This window comes from Notothenia rossii (genome assembly GCF_949606895.1).
Source record: "Notothenia rossii genome assembly, chromosome: 10".
NCBI classification, from domain to species: Eukaryota; Metazoa; Chordata; class Actinopteri; order Perciformes; family Nototheniidae; genus Notothenia; species Notothenia rossii.
The window spans coordinates 13,829,981-13,848,960 of record NC_136908.1 but is presented as its reverse complement, the minus strand read 5'-3'; the positions used below and the strand labels follow the sequence as shown (position 1 = coordinate 13,848,960).

Here is an 18,980-nt window from a genome sequence, read left to right as displayed (position 1 = left end):
GCATGGTAAGCCACATTTTTCCTATTAAGTTTGACCTTGAACATTTGCTACAAACGGGTGCATTTTGTGACCTATCCTCTGAATTGTAGTGAATTTGGCCTATCCCACTTGAGTCCCCTAGCGGAGGAAAATGGGCCTACAGTGAGAAATTAAAAAATAAGGATGAGCGCCATGTCTGATCCTCCGCTTGTGGAATAGAGAGGACGGCAGAGCGAATATAACCCGGGCCGGGGGTCCCGTCGGGGGTCCGTGTGAATCATGGCCGACAGCGCTGGGATTCAGCAAGGTTCGCCGGCCATCGGGGCGGCGGGCCTGGTCCCGGCCGCTCCGGGAGCCGGGGGGACGGAGGGCGCCGCTGGAGGATCCGCACGTATCGCCGTAAAGAAGGCGCAACTCCGCTCTTCACCTCGGCCGAAGAAACTGGAAAAACTCGGAGTTTATTCATCCTGCAAAGTAAGCGATAACTGCAGATGCCTGACTCGTAAATCACTGGTTTCATGGATTTATTCTTAATTAATCCTATTTCCTGGGTTTGGTTGCAATAGTTTACAAAATGCAAGCGCAGCAAAGGAAGCCATTGCCGCACTTCATTTTTTTCATTTTGCATGCACAGACCGATTATTGAAAGAGGGATATTAATAATATAGTTAATGAAAGCGTTATTTCTGCAGAACTCTTAAGCAGAGGCCTCTCAGGTGCAAGCTTTCCGCTGGATGTGTAATGTTACTATATTTCTGTCTAGGTGGGGGGTCGGTGAACGTAAACATTGGCTTGGCGCTGTTACTTGGGAGTAGCTGGCTGTGTGCAGAATGGCTGCATGATCCCACTGTTTGTGTTCGTGCACGGTCCGTGGCGTTACACGGGAAACGATACTGTGTCTCCGTGCCGTCTGTCAACGCACGGCGTTAAATAGACAGTATTTTATTGGTTTTATGCAGTAAATCATCCGCAGAGTGGGACGGGGTCTTTGTTTTGACAGGGTGACAGCTGCTGAAGGGGCGGAGTTTGTTTTTGTTTCAATGCGCATGCTCAGTGAGGCAGCTCCAGCTGACGCTGACAGGCCAAAGATGCTCTTAAATATATGTTAATGAAGCTTTGGCCCATTTATAAAAAAATATATATATAAGAAATTATAATTATAATTCGGCACTGACTAAAAAGCGGTTAAAGTGTGCGAGTGACTGAAATCAGCTACTCTACCTAAAGTGTTTTCTTAAAAGATCACTTCAACTTGCATCAACAGCAAGTATGAATTATGTGTTTCACAGATAAAAAGGTGGTTAATTAAATAAAGTAGGTTGGTCCTGATCTGTTCTCCTGATTGTTTTTCCTAGGCAGAGGGAGCCTGTAAGTGTAACGGCTGGAAGAGTCAGAACCCCCCTCCTACGCCCCCGCGAACTGACCAGCCGTCCAGCACAGTCAGCCTGCAGGAGCCTTGCCGGAGTTGTTCTCACACCTTGGGTATGTCAGCCAGTCTAGTAATTAAACATACAGCTGATATTGATACTATATTATAATCAGCTGTTTTGCCTATACCATTTTAAGGTTTATTATTTATTTCCTAGGTGACCATGTGACCCATCTAGAAAATGTTTCCGAGGAGGAAATGAACCGACTTCTAGGTATAGTCCTGGATGTGGAATACCTCTACACATGTGTTCACAAAGAGGAGGATGCTGACACTAAACAGGTCTACTTTTCCCTTTTCAAAGTAAGTGTCCGCTTTTACAATCCAAACATACAAAAACGTGGTTTTACAACCAGCATTGTTTACATGTTAACATCCCCCCTTTACTGCTTATGTTTCAGCTGTTGAGGAAATCAATCCTACAGATGGGAAAGCCAATGTTAGAAGCACAGGAGAGTCCTCCGTTTGAAAAACCTAGCATTGAACAGGTAATCAAGGGTTTATCCTGTAAATCAGTGGTCGCCAACCAGTCGATCGCGATCGACGAGTGTGGTGCGGGTAGATCGCGGACCGTTAAAAACAAAAGTAACAAAAGAAAGAAAAATTAAATTAAAATAATAATGTTTGAAAAATACGTTTTTAGATGTAAACCTATCATCCACCACTCCGTTAGCAGGTGCCACTTGATTGACGTATATTTGAGACACCTCAATAATATAATACATTAACCGTGCTTTACGTGAACCTCATCATGACACAAGAGACAACGGCAGGACTGTAATTTCCCGTGTTCACTGAACGCAACAGAGGCAAGACACCACACCAATCAGAGAGTTGCATGGAAATACACGTGTGCTTGTGTCATTCAAGCTCGGCTCTGTGTGTGTGTGGCAATAGCGCATTTAGTGTGATAGAGAGAGGGAGAGAGGGAGAGAGAGGGACCGGTGCTAGCGGGGACCGTGATGTTAGCATCTGGTTAGCTAGCTGCACCAACTAACTAACGGACATAAGGAGCTGTTTCCACAACAAGCTGGAGGAGAGTCCTCTCCTGTCAGACTGAGGGGCTCAGGTGAGCTAAAGGACTCTGAGTGTTTAGAACGGTTTTGTCACAAATTATTCAAAAGATTATTTCCGCGGCACACCTTCATATAATCATTATAGTTATACAAACAATAAGAGAATAAATGAAAAACAGGTATGAAATAGCCTACTATAAAGTATGTCAGTAAAACAAGAATACAGTTTAAAAGGGGAGTGATTTGTAAAATATCCATAAAGAAAAAGAAAATCTGTTTACAGTTCTGTTTCATATGGGTGCTGAGAGAGGTATCCATAGATCTCTTCATGTTGCTCTCAAAGTGCACCAGATTGATGCTTTCAACATCAATATTAAAAAAAAAATCTTCCCGGGGGAGCATTCCCCCGGACCCCCCTAGAGGAGGTGAGGACCCCCCTAGAGGAGGTGAGGTCCACCCCCCAATAGCACTTTACCCCTGTCTATATGCCGTGAGCTGATTATGGAGCCTTCATTGCAACAGTAATTCAGATGCAAATAGCTTATATAAAAGGCCTCAAATTGGAAGCATTGTCTGGGCCTTCTTTTTCACTCAATTCTGCAATAGGTAGATTTCGCCTTTCACCTAGGCCGAGGTCGGTGATCTTGGGCTTAAAAAGGTTACCACTGCTGTAAATCAACTGATATATATAACCTTCTTGTGTTTGCGTTCTTAATCAAGTATCTTCTCTTTCCAAATAGGGGGTGAATAACTTCGTCCAGTACAAATTCAGCCACCTGCCATCAAAGGAACGTCAAACGATAATGGAGCTGGCCAAGATGTTTCTCAACCAGATCAACTACTGGCAGCTGGAGACGCCGTCCCAGAGGCGGCAGAGGGTTCCAAATGATGACGCCGCGGGATACAAAGCCAACTACACCAGGTAGCAGCACTGCCAGACGTCCTGCCAGATTTCCTGTCAACATACACTTGTTTACAGCCAGTTATTTATGTGTTGTGCTCATTGTAGATGGCTCTGCTACTGCAACGTGCCTCAGTTCTGCGACAGTCTACCCCGGTACGAGACCACCCAGATCTTCGGACGGACGCTTGTGCGTTCGGTGTTCACTGTGATGAGAAAGCAGCTGCTGGAGCAGGCCAGACAGGAAAAGGACAAGCTGCCACCTGAGAAACGCACACTCATTCTCACACACTTTCCCAAGTAAGATAAACAAACATTTAGAAACTCTAAAATGCCAAAGACATATACCACAAACTTAATTATATATTCAGACTAACCAGCAGAAAAACTTACACTACACATGCACACATGTTTCCAGTATAAAGCTACACAGTTACCACTGTCATGTATGTATACATGCCCGGCAGCCTTTTTAATATAGTTGTTTTGTTTTGTTTTGTTTGGCTCAGGTTCCTTTCTATGCTGGAGGAGGAGGTGTACAGCCATAGCTCTCCAATCTGGACCCAAGACTTTTTGGCAGGAGCGTCAGGAGGGCTGATCCCTATCCACACAGGTAGCACACACACTCACAACAAAAACACTCTCCCTTTATGTTGGGAGTGTAAGAAACAACACTTAAGAATATGATCATAAAAATATGTTGTGACACTAGATGTCCTTTCTGTAGTTATCAGTGCGCCTCCTGTGGCCAGGCCGCTGTACTACAGCCCCAGCCCTGTGTCAGTGGACCCATCCACCTGCGGCAGCGTCAGTCCTGCCAGGAAAACCGCCTCCGTACTGGAGCCAAACCCAGGTATGACGGTCAAACCTGTTATTACTCATAAGGTTACAATTATTCCAAATTATTGCAAAACATCTGTGAGAAAACAGTGAGCACTAATGTTTTACATTTATTGTTATGACATATGCACCTGAGTCCTCTAGCTAAGAGAGATATTTATTGGCCATCTGACTAGAATTTTGATTTAAAATACAATGTCCCAAAAGTGCAGCAAACACATTTCCTCAAATACTTATTTAAATGTTGGCCTTTAAGCTGTATAAAGAAAGAGAAGTGAAAAACATCACAGAATTGCTCCTAGTATACTGAAAGTAAGAGATTAACTCAGGGTAAGCTCACCTTAAATGCGAGGCCACATCTTATCTGGATATAGATACACTACTTAATTGCTTAGACTGTATTTAAGAGACATGTAATTAGATAGACAACATAAGATAACACTTTATTCGTCTCAAGGGAAATGGCTTTTCAGCAGTTGCAATACAAAGTGAAACAAGTGCAAATATAGAAGTTTAACATAAGTACCTTCCTCTGCTTACATACTTTATCACAGTTGGAGAGAAACGTAAACCTTCAGAGCCTCTCCTCCACGAGGAAAACAAGCGCCCCAGGGTGGTGGGGGACATCCCCATGGAGCTCATCAATGAAGTCATGGCAACAATCACAGACCCTGCCGCTGTTCCAGAGGTAACAAATGAGCTTCAAAAATATCTTAACCATTAACAAGACCCGATAACTTTGCATTCCCCAAGTATGTTGCTGAACTTCATATACGTTCATTGAGAAAAGATATGTTCTTCAGTAGGCACGATAGGTAGAGATAGATAGATCTCTATGACATTTAACTGCTGGTCATGTTTAATACTGTCAATGATCCACTTGTGAGACCCAGGTCGTGTCACTAATAGTTTTATGAAGTAGTAAAGAGTGCTGCGTGTGTTTATCTTCACATTCGATGATAAGAACAAGGTAATCATAATATTTGATCCCTTCCTCCATGTGCAGACCAGTCTGCTGTCGGCTCACTCTGCACGCGATGAAGCTGCCCGTCACGAGGAGCGCAGGGGGGTGATCGAATTCCACGTTATCGGGAACTCCCTCAACCAGAAGCCCAATAAGAGGATCTTGATGTGGCTCGTCGGCCTCCAGAATGTGTTCTCTCACCAGCTGCCACGCATGCCCAAGGAGTACATCACACGGCTGGTGTTTGATCCGTGGGTGCCACCGTGCTTCATCACCACTCATCCCATTTCGAGATGAAGTGGAGGTACATTCTCACTGAAATTCATCCCTTTATTTTGACAGGAAGCACAAGACGCTCTCTCTCATCAAAGATGGCCGTGTGATCGGAGGGATCTGCTTCCGAATGTTTCCATCGCAGGGCTTTACGGAGATCGTCTTTTGTGCCGTGACCTCCAACGAACAGGTCAAGGTGAGAGCACTTCCTGTCTGTCAGCTCGGTGAACTCACTCTGTGTTCAGTTTGAACTCTTCCCTTTTTTGTCTGTGTTTTCTGAAGGGATATGGAACCCATTTAATGAACCACCTGAAGGAATATCACATAAAGCACGACATCCTCAACTTCCTGACGTATGCTGATGAGTACGCCATCGGCTATTTCAAGAAACAGGTAACATGTGATGTCCATTAAAGTGTAACATGCTTTAAATACAAATATAGTTTTAGTCAAAAGATGCAATATTCTCCCTCCCTCTTCCCTCCTGATTCTCTTCACCGTGCGTACATAAAAACCTTAACATGAGCTGCAAAAACAAACAAGAAAACATACAAATGATTTTACTGAACATATAATGAACTTTGCTTTTTTAGAATCTGCCTTTTTTTACTCTACTACTGTATTTCTAAAATTAATGAACTAGCACTTGGCAGCATTTTTACTGCTTTTCACTTACTTTTACTTTTAGGTCTTGAAAGTCTCGTAATGATTTTGTTTTTAATGAAATAGTTTAAATGAAAGCTTTTTATCAGGCTTATTTTTGTATTGGTATATTACAGTGTATGTACAGGTTAAAGAAACATAAATCTTCTCTCTCTCAGGGTTTCTCAAAGGATATCAAGGTTCCCAAGGCCAAATATGTGGGCTACATCAAAGACTATGAAGGAGCCACGCTCATGGGCTGTGAACTCAACCCCAGCATTCCCTACACAGAGTTTTCCGTCATCATCAAGAAGCAGAAGGAGGTGTGTGTTTTTACATTTAAAACTGTTTAAATGGCTACTTTTTTTTTCTTTTTTTCTCCTGCAATCATTATCGTTTCGCATTATTTGTCTCCATCAGATCATCAAGAAGCTGATAGAGAGGAAGCAGGCTCAGATCAGAAAGGTCTATCCGGGGCTTTCCTGTTTTAAGGAAGGAGTCCGGCAGATTCCCATCGAGAGCATTCCCGGCATTCGTATGTTATTTACAATATTGACTTTAGAGCATAGTTGATCTTTTTCAACACTATTATCTAATCTTTTTCAGTAGGATATTGGAGGTTGATTTGAGTTTCTTTTATATCAACAGGTGAAACTGGCTGGAAGCCTATAGGAAAAGGGTGAGTTTGTCTCTGCTGTACAAGATATTAACCGAGCAGAGTGCCTTAAACTTCAAAATGGAATGTTGTTGCTGTTTCTTATATGACTTTAGGAAGGAACTGAAGGACCCAGAACAATTGTACAGCACTCTGAAAACCATCCTCCAACATGTGAAGGTGAGCAACATGTAGCCTACACTCGCAGTGTCACTTTAAAAAAAGCATATATATTACCATACTTTAGTGTTTAAGAAAGAAAGAATCAGCTCAGCAGCTGTTTCTGTAAAGCAATCTCGAACATGTCCCTGTGTCTGGTTGGTCAGTGTTTACTTGTCTTCCACATCTGAGGCATCTCTCCAGCGTCATTGCAGTCGGGAATAACTGTGATGGCACTATAGTGACACCTACCTGTTTCATTTTAAATCAAAATCATAGAGCCTCATGGTAGCCCTGAACCGTTTCTGTACTGCATATTAAGCACATAGATACTTTCACTGTATTCATAGTGCCCATAGATTTGTTTTATAATAAATAAAGACACTCTTTACAACGTAAAAAAACAAAACACGCTTAATTCTTATCCGACTGTTCTTTATGTCTCAGAGTCACCCGAACGCCTGGCCTTTCATGGAGCCGGTGAAAAAAACCGAGGCACCTGGGTACTACCAAGTCATTCGCTTCCCCATGGGTATGAACACAGCATATATCATTGGAACACACTCGCTAATAGACTGACTTTATTCTTTACAGAAAAATGTAATCGTAGAAGAAAATACTAAGGGCTAAGACAGATGATGTTCAAGGACACATCAGCAGTTCAGATGCATGCTGGGATTGTAGGATGTGTGTTCTGGCTGACGGTCAGTCTCTAGAGGAAACTTAACATTTCATATTTTTATAGTATTCGTGCATCATCATTTTTTAGTCCATTTGAAAATCGTATGCACTATTCAACAGTTACACAGTGCATTTCATTGTAGAAAAGAAACTGATCTCCTGACAACACATTTAGCACACTATTGATTTCATTCATAGTTGCTGCCCAAGTGGTACTAGAGAAAATATAAAGTTTGTTATGTGTTTAAGAGCTATAGGTTTGGTAGCGTACATATTCAGCTTCTGACAGTCAACATTGAAAGTAGTATAAATGGTGGACTTCACTCTTTTTCTCCTCACAGATCTTAAGACAATGAGCGAGCGTCTGAAGAGCAGGTACTACATGACACGCAAGTTGTTCATGGCCGACATGCAGCGCATCTTCACCAACTGTCGTGAATACAACCCTCCAGAGAGCGAGTACTACAAGTGTGCCAACCTACTGGAGAAATTCTTCTACACCAAGATCAAAGAAGCAGGCCTCATCGAGAAGTAGAGGCGAGGAAAAGATAGGCTTTTCCTCGCCTTCACAGAACACAGACTATGAAGGGTTAAGGTTAGGTCATGGGTATTTGCATGGAGAAATTAAGAATAGGACTACTGATCTGGAGGGGTGACGTTTCAGAAACACATATCTTCATGTTAAAGGTGCGAATGGGTCTCGGATCAGCACTCTTCAAATGTACAATGCATGCTGGGCCGGATCCTGAATCAGTAGCTTTGACTGATATAAACACTGAAAGATAAGCCACGAGGGAAGGCCCTTTTTGAAGGCCTGCGGGACTGTTGCTGACATCAAGCAAGAGGAGAACTGTGTCTTCATATTTCATCACATCCCATGGAAAAACAGGGCAGAGGAAGGTGATACATATTGAACAGGGCAGAAAACTTCCGTTATTATTTCTGTCTTAGACGTTGGAAGGTAACGCAGGACGACAGCTGATTGGAGATTCACCGTACACCTTACTTCGTCGCCCTTCATCTCTTCTCTATTTTCTTTTTCATACTTTCACCCCCTGCCTTTTTGGGCGTCTGCCTCCTCCTCTCAGTTGACTCAGGTAGAGTTCTTAAGAGCAGCGACCACACCTACATTGTATTAAGTCATAACACAAGTGTTCCCTGTGAGGAAAGTGACTGAGACTTCAGGTTTGCCTGTCAGTTTTAACTTGGTTCTTGTGCAGAGCGTTATAAAGGTTTTTCTGTGTGCTGAGTTCATCCTGCCAAAAGAGGGATACATACTTTAAAAGTGTACAGAGTTCAACTATTTGAAAGCACTTATACCCACTGTATATTTTAAATGTGTATATATCATATATTTTCTGTTTCAGAACAAAAAAAAACAATCTTCTTTTCCCAATAAGCAGCTTAGGGCAGTTTGACTATCGAATTGCACTTTTATTTTTCCAAGTATTAGTTAACGTAAATAACAGCATTGTCTTTTCTTCAGAATTGGTTTTACATTTGAATTAACGCTGTTGACAAAGGACTAATTCAATGATCTAGTTTATTCTTATTTATGTTCTGTAATTTAAAAGAATTATGCTTAAGACAAGGTCTTAATTTATTCTCTCTTATTTTTTGTCATGCAGATGGAGATTAATAACTTTATACTTTGGAGATAAGTGAAAAGATTGTGCAATACTATGTAGTTTTGCTGTTTTGTAAAAAGGTGTTTGTACTTTTCAAACTTTAGGAAAAAAATACATTTTGTAAGATGTCTGGAAAAGAATGATTTCATGCTCTTTGTACGACTGGTTTTAATGACATAGTATTAGCCTATTTTATAGACTGAATAAAACAGAAGTGAGGCTAATTTAGTGTTTATAGTTTTTCAAAGCTCATCTCATTCACTAACTGTGTTTCTGCAACAATCCTGAAGTTCAATGTAAGACCTTTTTCATACCTCTTTCCACTGGATTCACATCAGGAACACATTTTAATGAAATACATGTTTAACAATGCTAAATGATCGCAGTGATGATGGTTTACAGCATAGATTAATAGTAATATAATAGTTAATTAAAAATACCGTATTATAGTTATCGTAACTTAATTTACAAGGTCATAGTTGTAAAAAAAATCAGTCATAAAATTCAGAAAAAAAGCACAGTTGTAAGTTAACTTAAAATGTCATAGCATAGTATGGACACATGCAAAGTTCATTTGACAGTATGTTATAAAATGCCTTAACACGGTCGTAGTATAATATGACTTTAATGAGGATGTTTTAATAAAAAACCACACAGAATTGAAGACAAATGGCAATTAGAATTTGAAAATCATTAAAAAAAAAGAAAAAAAAGCCATTAATACATTTAGCTAAAGATTAAAAAGAGAATTTAAAATACGTTTTGTTTTGCAGCAAAGTCAAGAAAATAACATCTGAAAATGATCAAAGTAAGTTCACATAAAGAAATAACCTTGAGTAAAAAAACAAATGATCACTAATTAAAGCTATTAATTCAACAAATGACCCATTGCACTTCTCAACTGGCCATTTTTCGAATTCCTTGATTTCGACACAGACGTCCTGCGAGACTTCTGCTTGAAAATAGGAGAGCGGAGGAACTGCAGGTCGGTGAACTTATCTCCGCGCCGAAGTTTCCTGTCAAGATGACAACGATACAGTTGAGCATCCATACAGTAAAATGTGAACATAAATGAATCAGTTATGCGCCTTTCACACCAACGCGTTTTCAGCTCCGGCTCGGAACTGGAAACTGAAAAGTCCTGTTCACACCGCAGCGGCGCCGCCTCTTAGCTCCGGAATCCGGTTCACTTCCAGCTCCAAAGAATTGTCGGTCTAGAGGCAAGAGCTTCGGAGCTAAGAGGCGGCGTCGCTTACGTCGAGGCGTGCAGGAAACTAAACCCACCTCCCCTGAACATGGGTCGACTGAAGAGTCTCGTCATGCCTGCCTACAAGCAGTCACGCTGAGCAAAGTGACTAGAAGGCAACCACACATTTATAAAAAGAAACACACTTTATAAAGTCAGGCACCACTAACCAGGCTTCGTGTGATTCTGTTTATTTGTACCTTACTTTGACCATCCGTTCACTGTTATTGATCATTGTGGAGAGAGGCAGACGTTTTGTATTATAGCAGCTATCGGATGGAATCAATACATGGGCTGCACAGGTTGTCGTGTCCGACTATCACAAGTAGAATCATAATGAAAGATGCGCCGGTGAAATGTGCCTGTAGAAAACGGTTTATGCCACAATAGGATAGCAATAGCAAGTAGTCAGTTTACCTTCGGTTGCTATGCTAACATCACCCATTTTATAACAGAGACACTTTAATAACAGCGTTGTGATGCCAAACAGCGTCAATTCAGATTGACACACATTCACTTAAGGGGAACTGGGGATATGTATCAGCTGCTTGTGTGACAGTCAGACAGTGAATACTTTAGAGAGGCCGCTCTAAAGTATTAGCTAACCCGGAGCTAACGGGAGAATAAACTCCAGTGGACGAGCAGCACTGCAGCGGTCGGTAAATGCCGCTGAAACACATTAATAAACAATGAACCACGGCACTCTGGAGAAAAGCATAAGCTTGGAGAAGTCGTTATTTTATTTAAAATCTGACTTCGTATGATTAAAAGCAACACGATCATCGACCCGACGCAGTCCCCCGTTGTTGTTGTTGTTGTTGTTGTTGTTGTTGTGAGCGCCGTTGGGGAGCAAATCAGTGATGTAAACGTCATGACGCAGCAGCGGCTGCACCAGTCGGGCTCTGGGCGGTGTGAACAGAGCGAGAGCAGAAAAGGGAAACCGGAGCTGAACCAGAAAAGCTCTAGCTCGGAGCTAGAAAGGGAAAAGCGCTGGTGTGAAAGCCGCATTAGAGAAAGGGAAGCATCCATATGTGAACTTACGTATTTCTGGTGGGTTCCTTGTAGTCCACGACGCTGGTGTAGCGCCTCTTGCGAGCAGGAACAGGAGTGGAACACAGGGCCTCGGAGTTCCTGGAGAACGAGCGATGGGCTGCAGGGGACATATTGGTCACATCACACAGACTCAAGCCCTGCCTTGCTGTCCTTACACCAAGCCCACCTGTGGAAACTGTGAAGTTAGACGTGATCCAGAAGCAAGAAAGGAAAAAGCTGAAGGTACTCATCATGTGCACACACCAGTGAAGAGATAAAGATAAAAGTACACAGAAGCCGATTCAACAAGAAGTGACAGTTGAGTGAAAATGTGATCTCAAGTGCCCATGTGATTAAGATTTAAATTCGCAAAGCAACTCAGTGAAAATACATACGCATCTTGCATGTCTGGAGGGTTTTGTGGGGTAAAAGAGGAACCCCTTCCCCGGAGGAATCTCCAAAACTGGACAGGACGCTGTTTATCCTCTTCATCTCCTCTTTAACCAGAGGGCTGACAGACGGCAAACAATCCTTCTCACTAACCCCTGGGAGAGGTTCTGAAAAATCAACACGAACAAAAACACACACAGGCATCTTTACTTCAGGAATGATGATCAGCAGCAACAGACACTCGAGCCATTCAACAACTGCTCAACCAATCCCCCAGATGTCTTTATTCTAGGTCTCAAGATATCATACAGTAGGGTCATTATGAGACAAAAGAAGAACATAACATCGTGCTACATATTTGGGCTGCACGAGAGCAAATACTAAAATACGCATACATTTGTTTTACTATGTGATGTCATGAGATGCATCGAGTTGCTGCCGAACAACATTCATTAATGTGACAGGAGTATGGCAGTGACTGAGCAGCACCTTGTTGATGAGCACTATAACAATAGGATACACAAAGCAGACATTTACTCACCACGGTTATTGTCCTGTCTTAAGATGGCTGGGTCAGGGCTGTTAGGAGCTTCTTCCATCTCAGGCTCTGCAGCCTCGTCTCTGAAAACTAAAAACACAAAACAATGAAATAAATGGTCAAATATAACAAGGGCTTAGCAATAACTCCCAAATGTTTTAACTCGATATAGCTAATTTCATATGTAACATTTATTTTAGTAATTCAATAAATAGGTTGTCCATGTGAAATAAGCATGTTGCAAAGGCTTCTTTGTCCTCCTGTGTGAATAAATACAAATGCAAGGAGTACGAAGAATTTTCTCTTGTAATTAAGAACTTTAGTGCAATTTAACTTGAGAGTGAAAACACTGACTATGTTTACATGCATGCACACAGAAACAAAGTAATCAAATTAAGATAATAGTCGGATTTAACTACACTAAGGTATTCCCATAAGCAGGATTATGGGTATAAGTACAAAGGAGTTGATCAATAAAGGAATGAATGAAGAAGATCTTGCACACACTGCTGTTTAACGGGTTGACCTTTACACATTATTCTCCACAATTATTATTCAGAGAAAACCTTGTCCTGAGCTGAATGAAATATTGTATTTTGGGGTGATGGAGCTCAAAGTTTGGATGAGCTTGCTGCCAGTTGTAGTTCAGTTGGTTGATATCTCAATATATTATTTCACCTCGAAGGGATTCCATTGAAAACCAATTCATTAATCGATCAAGTCCTGATTTGAACTTTTTAAAGAACCACAAAACTCGACACTTACCAGTAGGGCTGTTCGATTATGGCAAAAATCATAATCTCGATTATTTGGGTCAATAACTGATATCACGATTATTAAAAACGATTATCCATTTACTTTGAAAACAACAATTTATTGGAGAAAAAAGATGTGAACAGTACGTTTTTAACAGTTGATTACCCTGAACTTTAAGTATAATTCAACTGAAAAACCAATACAAAAAATAATAATAATAAGAAAATAATCGTTTTATTTCGATTACGTTGTTTTCGTAATCGTTGAAAGCCATAATGGTAATTGCGATTAAAATACGATTAATATAGCAGCCCTACTTACCAGGGATCTCCTGTTGCAAAGTGACGCTTTTCTTCCGCCTGGTGACTTCAGAGGCCCGCACTCTTCGAGTGGTAATCTTTTTGGACTTGTCAGGTGAAGGCTCTCTCCGTCTGGTCTTCTCAGGGACATAAAGGCTGTCCTCTGATTCAGAAGATGACGAAGAAGAGCTGGACTCATCCTGTTTGGAAACAACAGGTAGAGCTTCAGTTTGTGGAGTCTCCTCCCTGACAGGCGTGGACGGCTGGTTGTCCTCGGCCTTGGCCTTGAACGGTGTGACATGAACCGCCTCTTCACAGTCGAAGTCAAATGTGTCGTTAAATCCCAGAGAGGTGTTGAGCTTATTCTCTTGTGACAGAGGTCCTGTTTTGGCCCTTGTTGCTGAGCGGTCCCGACTCTTGGAGCGAGTTCTGGGTTTGTCCCAAGGTTTCTTTAAGGGGACCCGGTCTGCTTTGCGGCCTCTCTCTGGTTTCTGTGCAGCAGGTTCTGGTTTTGTGGAGGGCGTCTGCTGAGCTCTTTTTCTGCTTCGACCCTGCTGGTTGTTTTCCTTTGGTGGGACAGGTTCAGGAGTAGAATGCTGAAACTCCACAGTGTCAACGGGGTCCGCTAAATCTGGCTCTGGTTCGTGCTGTGGCTGATTTGTATTTTCAACATCACTGCGAATTGGACTTGCAATCAAAGTATCCAAGCCTGCGATGTGGGACAAGTTTTGTTGCACACGCTCAGACCTCCTCCTTCTTGATCTATCCGCATGGCCTCGCCTCACAACAACCGTAGATGGCAAGGTAACCTGCCTTTCAGATTGTGCATTCCTTTCAGAGGGCTGAGGGTCTACGAAGAAAAGGACACAATCAACAATATCATTACTAGGGATGTCAAGATCTGATTTTGGAGCTATAGCTATCAGTGTCATAATGAGCACAAGTACTTTTTAAATAAATAGTAAACTAGGTGATCTGAAGAACAACCAATATGTCAACGTGTTTTTTTGCCTGCGGATAACACTCATGGCAGAATGCTTCCATAAATTAATGAACAAAATGGTATAAAAGAACTCAACTGACAATAAGTTAACAATTATGGCTAATCCTTACCATTGTTATTATATTAAAGCATCAGAGTAGGCTAGTAATAGTAGTATTTAGTAGAAGTAGTGTGTATATACAGTGAGGAAAAAAAGTATTTAGTCAGCCACCAATTGTGCAACTTCTACCACTTAAAAAGATGAGAGGCCTGTAATTTTCATCCTAGGTATACCTCAACTATGAGAGACAAAATGAGAAAAAAAAAAATCCCGAAAATCACATTGTCTGATTTTTAAATAATTTATTTGCAAATGATGGTGGAAAATAAGTATTGGGTCAATAACATAAGTTCATCTCAATACTTTGTTATATACCCTTTTTGGCAATGACAGAGGTCAAACGTTTTCTGTAAGTCTTCACAAGGTTTTCACACACTGTTGCTGGTATTTTGGCCCATTCCTCCATGCAGATCTCCTCTAGAGCAGTGATGTTTTGAGGCTGTCGCTGGGCAACACAGACTTTCAACTCCCTCCAAAGATTTTCTATGGGGTTGAGATCTGGAGACTGGCTAGGCCACTCCAGGACCTTGAAATGCTTCTTACGAAGCCACTCCTTCGTTGCCCGGGCGGTGTGTTTGGGATCATTGTCATGCTGAAAGACCCAGCCACGTTTCATCTTCAATGCCCTTGCTGATGGAAGGAGGTTGTCACTCAAAATCTCACGATACATGGCCCCATTCATTCTTTCCTTTACACGGATCAGTCGTCCTGGTCCCTTTGCCCCAAAGCATGATGTTTCCACCCCCATGTTTCACAGTAGGTATGGTGTTCTTTGGATGGAACACAGCATTCTTTCTCCTCCAAACACGTCTAGTTGAGTTTTTACCAAAAAGTTCTATTTTGGTTTCATCTGACCATATGACATTCTCCCAATCCTCTTCTGGATCATCTAAATGCTCTCTAGCAAACTTCAGACGGGCCTGGACATGTACTGGCTTAAGCAGGGGGACACGTCTGGCACTGCAGGATTTGAGTCCCTGGCGGCGTAGTGTGTTACTGATGGTAGCCTTTGTTACTTTGGTCCCAGCTCTCTGCAGGTCATTGACTAGGTCCCCCCGTGTCGTTCTGGGATTTTTGCTCACCGTTCTTGTGATCACTTTGACCCCACGGGCTGAGATCTTGCGTGGAGCCCCAGATCGAGGGAGATTATCAGTGGTCTTGTATGTCTTCCATTTTCTAATAATTGCTCCCAGTTGATTTCTTCACACCAAGCTGCTTACCTATTGCAGATTCAGTCTTCCCAGCCTGGTGCAGGTCTACAATTTTGTTTCTGGTGTCCTTTGACAGCTCTTTCGTCTTGGCCATAATGGAGTTTGGAGTGTGACTATTTGAGGTTGTGGACAGGTGTCTTTTATATAGGGATGCACCGAATATTCGGCCCCCGAAAATTATCGGCCGAAAATGGTTAAAAAGCTTACGTTGGTAAGCTAACGTGTTGTTGTGATGACGTAATCAAAACGCGGCGACAAGCACGGCGCGCGACCATGCTCGCGGCTGGCTCACAGCCAACATGTCTGCCGCTTGGAGATATTTAAAAATATCAGAGAAAGAGGCGCGGATTGCGATTTGTAAAACGTATTCAGCTGACATTTCTCGAGGGGGTGTAACTGCAAAGACTTTCACCACTTCGGGATTACTCCACCACTTGAAATCAAAACACCCGGACAAATATGCGGAGTAAGATCAAATCACAAGCACTGACAGCGAGAGACTGTTCGGCGCTGCCTCTCATGTGCTTGATGAGAAGAGGAACAGACTTATGGCTGATAAAGCAGAGAAGCTAATGTTCATTAAAAAGAACCTCCCACTTTTCCTTAATAAGTAGACAAGGCTGGCTTATCATAAGCTTATCTAGTTCTACATGTCTACTCTATACCCACTTTCCTGAACAATTTTCATTGTGAGTTATAATTCACCATCTCAGGTTATCATTAGGGGGAAATGAAAGCAGCACAGTGTTCAATATATTGTACTTTCGGTATCTAAATGATACAATGTTGTTTACATTGCTCATGAGGACAGACCACCTTATTTGCAGATTCTTGAAATTGTAATTTAATTTGTAATTGATTAATAATAATAATAGATTTAATTTGTTAGCGCTTTTACAGGTGCTCAAAGACGCTTGATTGTGGATTTTGTATCCAGTTTTCACTTTATGTATCTTTATACAATGTTTACTACTTTGCTTATGAGGACAGACAGCCTTATTTACAGATTCTTGAAATTCAATTGTAATTTCATTTGTAAATAGTTACATTCATGTGGATTTATCCAGTTTGCACATTTGTATGCATGCACTTATAGGTGCATTTGTTGTTGTTGAAGGCCTGGCTGTTACAGTCTTTATTTACACTATTTTGTTGTAGGCCTACTGGCCTAGATGTTTATGCAGTTTTAAAGCACCTTGGCTTTGTTCTGAATGCACTTTGTTGTAGTTATCCTACAGAGAAAAGAAAATGCACTTGACTTGGAATTAATGTACTGTATGCGTTCAAAAGTGCTGAATAAATGTTTTATGGACCCATAATAGTGATTATTATTTAAGTTAAGTTTTGCCATAATCATTTATTTTTCCATAATCAGGCAGCTGAACAACATTGGTAAAAAATGTAAACATTATATATATATATATATATATATATATATATATATATATATATATATATATATATTTCTATTAATCAATTTCGGCCTTTCGGCCAACTGTTTCCTATTTTCGGTATCGGTTTCGGCCAAGAATTTCCCATTCGGTGCACCCCTACTTTTATACTGATAACGAGTTCAAACAGGTGCCATTAATACAGTTAACAAGTGGAGGACAGAGGAGGCTCTTAAAGAAGAAGTTACAAGTCTGTGAGAGCCAGAAATCTTGTTTGTTTGTAGGTGACCAAATACTTATTTTACCGAGGAATTTACCAATTAATTCATTAAAACTCCTACAATGTGATTTCCTGGATTCTTTCCCCCCATTCTGTCTCTCATAGTTGAGGTATACCTAGGATGAAAATGACGGGCCTCATCTTTTTAAGTGGGAGAACTTGCACAATTGGTGGCTGACTAAAGACTTTTTTGCCCCACTGTACCTGTATAAATTGGTGAGGCTTTAAACACACTGGGCTTTTCAAGGTTCTGGCTGCTCCGCTTTCTCCTGTAAAACAAGAGGTAAAATATCTCGATCATTCATAAAACTCAGGATAAAATACAGTTTTGTCAAATAATTTGTGTTTAAAAAAAAAAAAAGGTACCCTGGTGAATCCACAGGGTACTTGGGTTCAGCAACGGTTGAATTCTAAATCAATGAGAATGAAATTATATTTTATATATTTTTTATTATATTTATCATCAAGCATTACAACAATTATAATAAAGGAAAAGTTTATCAACAAGCGTCTAGGTGTACCTCTGAAGCTGCAGCGTCCTGTTCTTTGAGCTTCCTCTTGAGCAGAATGAGGTGAAGGAACAGGGCCTGTCGCTCCCTCTTCAGCTGCAGGATCATTACATTAGCATGACCCAGCTTTTCCTTTTCAGCTTGCAGAGCTACTGCCAGCATCTTGTTGTTCTGCTGGACCCCGAGCAGGAGGGTGCTGGCAGATTGAACCACTAGAAGAAAACATTGGATGGATGTTGTATACTTCACCAGCTGTGTCAACATATTTAGGCTATCTGCAACTATGTACCACATTTATCACAAATGTGATTGCTGACATTCAATATAAGCCTTGTTTCTGTACCACTGTTTGTGTTGATTTTTTTTAACCTTCCTCTGTTGGGAGCTGAGGCACTCTCCAGCCGTTTGTTTCTCTTTTCCTTCATCTTCTCCTTAATGTCCTCCAGACTCTGCTGAAAGGACTTCTTCTGGGCCCGTTCTTTCGCCATGGCTTGGGATTTTTGATGAGTTAAAAATGTATTTACTTTATCAAACATATCAACATCGTAGCGCAGTGATATTATGCACCAAAACAAACGACTAGGCTAACATGCTAGCTACGTTAGCTCGACATTTACCGTTCACGTTATCCAACAAGCCGTCTGCAGTGTACCGTAAAGTTGGACTTACCAGCACGAGTATATCACCAGGCGGTTTGTGAACGTTAACTATAGCTTCAAAAAATGTGTAAGGTATAAATAAAACAGTTATTCCATTTTAAAACAGCGTTGCTTGCATCGTCACGACGCGAGTTGACGTTCGAATTTTGAGTCGGGGCTGTTGATTGGTCACAATTTGAGAGAACGTCACTTCCGTCATATGAAACTACTGTTCACAAGGTGGCGCCAATGGATAGCAACCGTTATTATTCTCCATCCATGATAGCAACACTTGATGTACATGTCCTTGACGAGGAGCTGTAACTGATTTGGTATTCATTATTCGTCTGCATATTTTGATAATTTGTGACCAAACAGTAACGTCAGACCACAACACAGCAGCACAACGAATACCTAGTA

At 41.4% G+C, this 18,980-nt stretch overlaps 2 protein-coding genes across 8 annotated transcripts; one reads left to right on the top strand and one right to left on the bottom strand.

The window, feature by feature from the left end:
- Window positions 1–137: 137 nt before the first annotated feature.
- kat2b (K(lysine) acetyltransferase 2B) lies at window positions 138–9,391 on the top strand. The gene is made up of 18 exons (XM_079653500.1): window positions 138–453; window positions 1,335–1,461; window positions 1,566–1,711; window positions 1,810–1,896; window positions 3,165–3,346; window positions 3,434–3,625; window positions 3,835–3,938; window positions 4,053–4,178; window positions 4,720–4,853; window positions 5,172–5,380; window positions 5,472–5,598; window positions 5,685–5,795; window positions 6,224–6,367; window positions 6,465–6,579; window positions 6,693–6,723; window positions 6,816–6,879; window positions 7,306–7,390; window positions 7,881–9,391. The coding sequence occupies exons 1-18, from the start codon at window positions 259–261 to the stop codon at window positions 8,072–8,074; spliced, it is 2,373 nt and encodes a 790-aa protein (XP_079509626.1). The 5' UTR covers window positions 138–258; the 3' UTR covers window positions 8,075–9,391.
- A 385-nt stretch (window positions 9,392–9,776) lies between these two features.
- Window positions 9,777–18,759, bottom strand: sgo1 (shugoshin 1). 7 transcript variants are annotated; one of them, XM_079653505.1, is made up of 10 exons: window positions 18,540–18,759; window positions 18,266–18,412; window positions 17,935–18,134; window positions 17,780–17,823; window positions 17,618–17,682; window positions 13,451–14,278; window positions 12,377–12,463; window positions 11,841–12,002; window positions 11,455–11,641; window positions 9,777–10,183 (listed from the first exon to the last, which is right to left on the bottom strand). In XM_079653505.1, exons 2-10 carry the CDS (start codon window positions 18,408–18,410, stop codon window positions 10,036–10,038), a joined length of 1,866 nt encoding a protein of 621 aa, XP_079509631.1. In that variant the 5' UTR covers window positions 18,411–18,412; window positions 18,540–18,759; the 3' UTR covers window positions 9,777–10,035. The 7 variants fall into 7 exon arrangements, with proteins under 7 accessions (XP_079509631.1, XP_079509630.1, XP_079509627.1 ...); XM_079653504.1 differs by having other exon boundaries at window positions 18,592–18,758; XM_079653501.1 differs by having other exon boundaries at window positions 18,266–18,759.
- Between the last annotated feature and the right edge of the window lie 221 nt (window positions 18,760–18,980).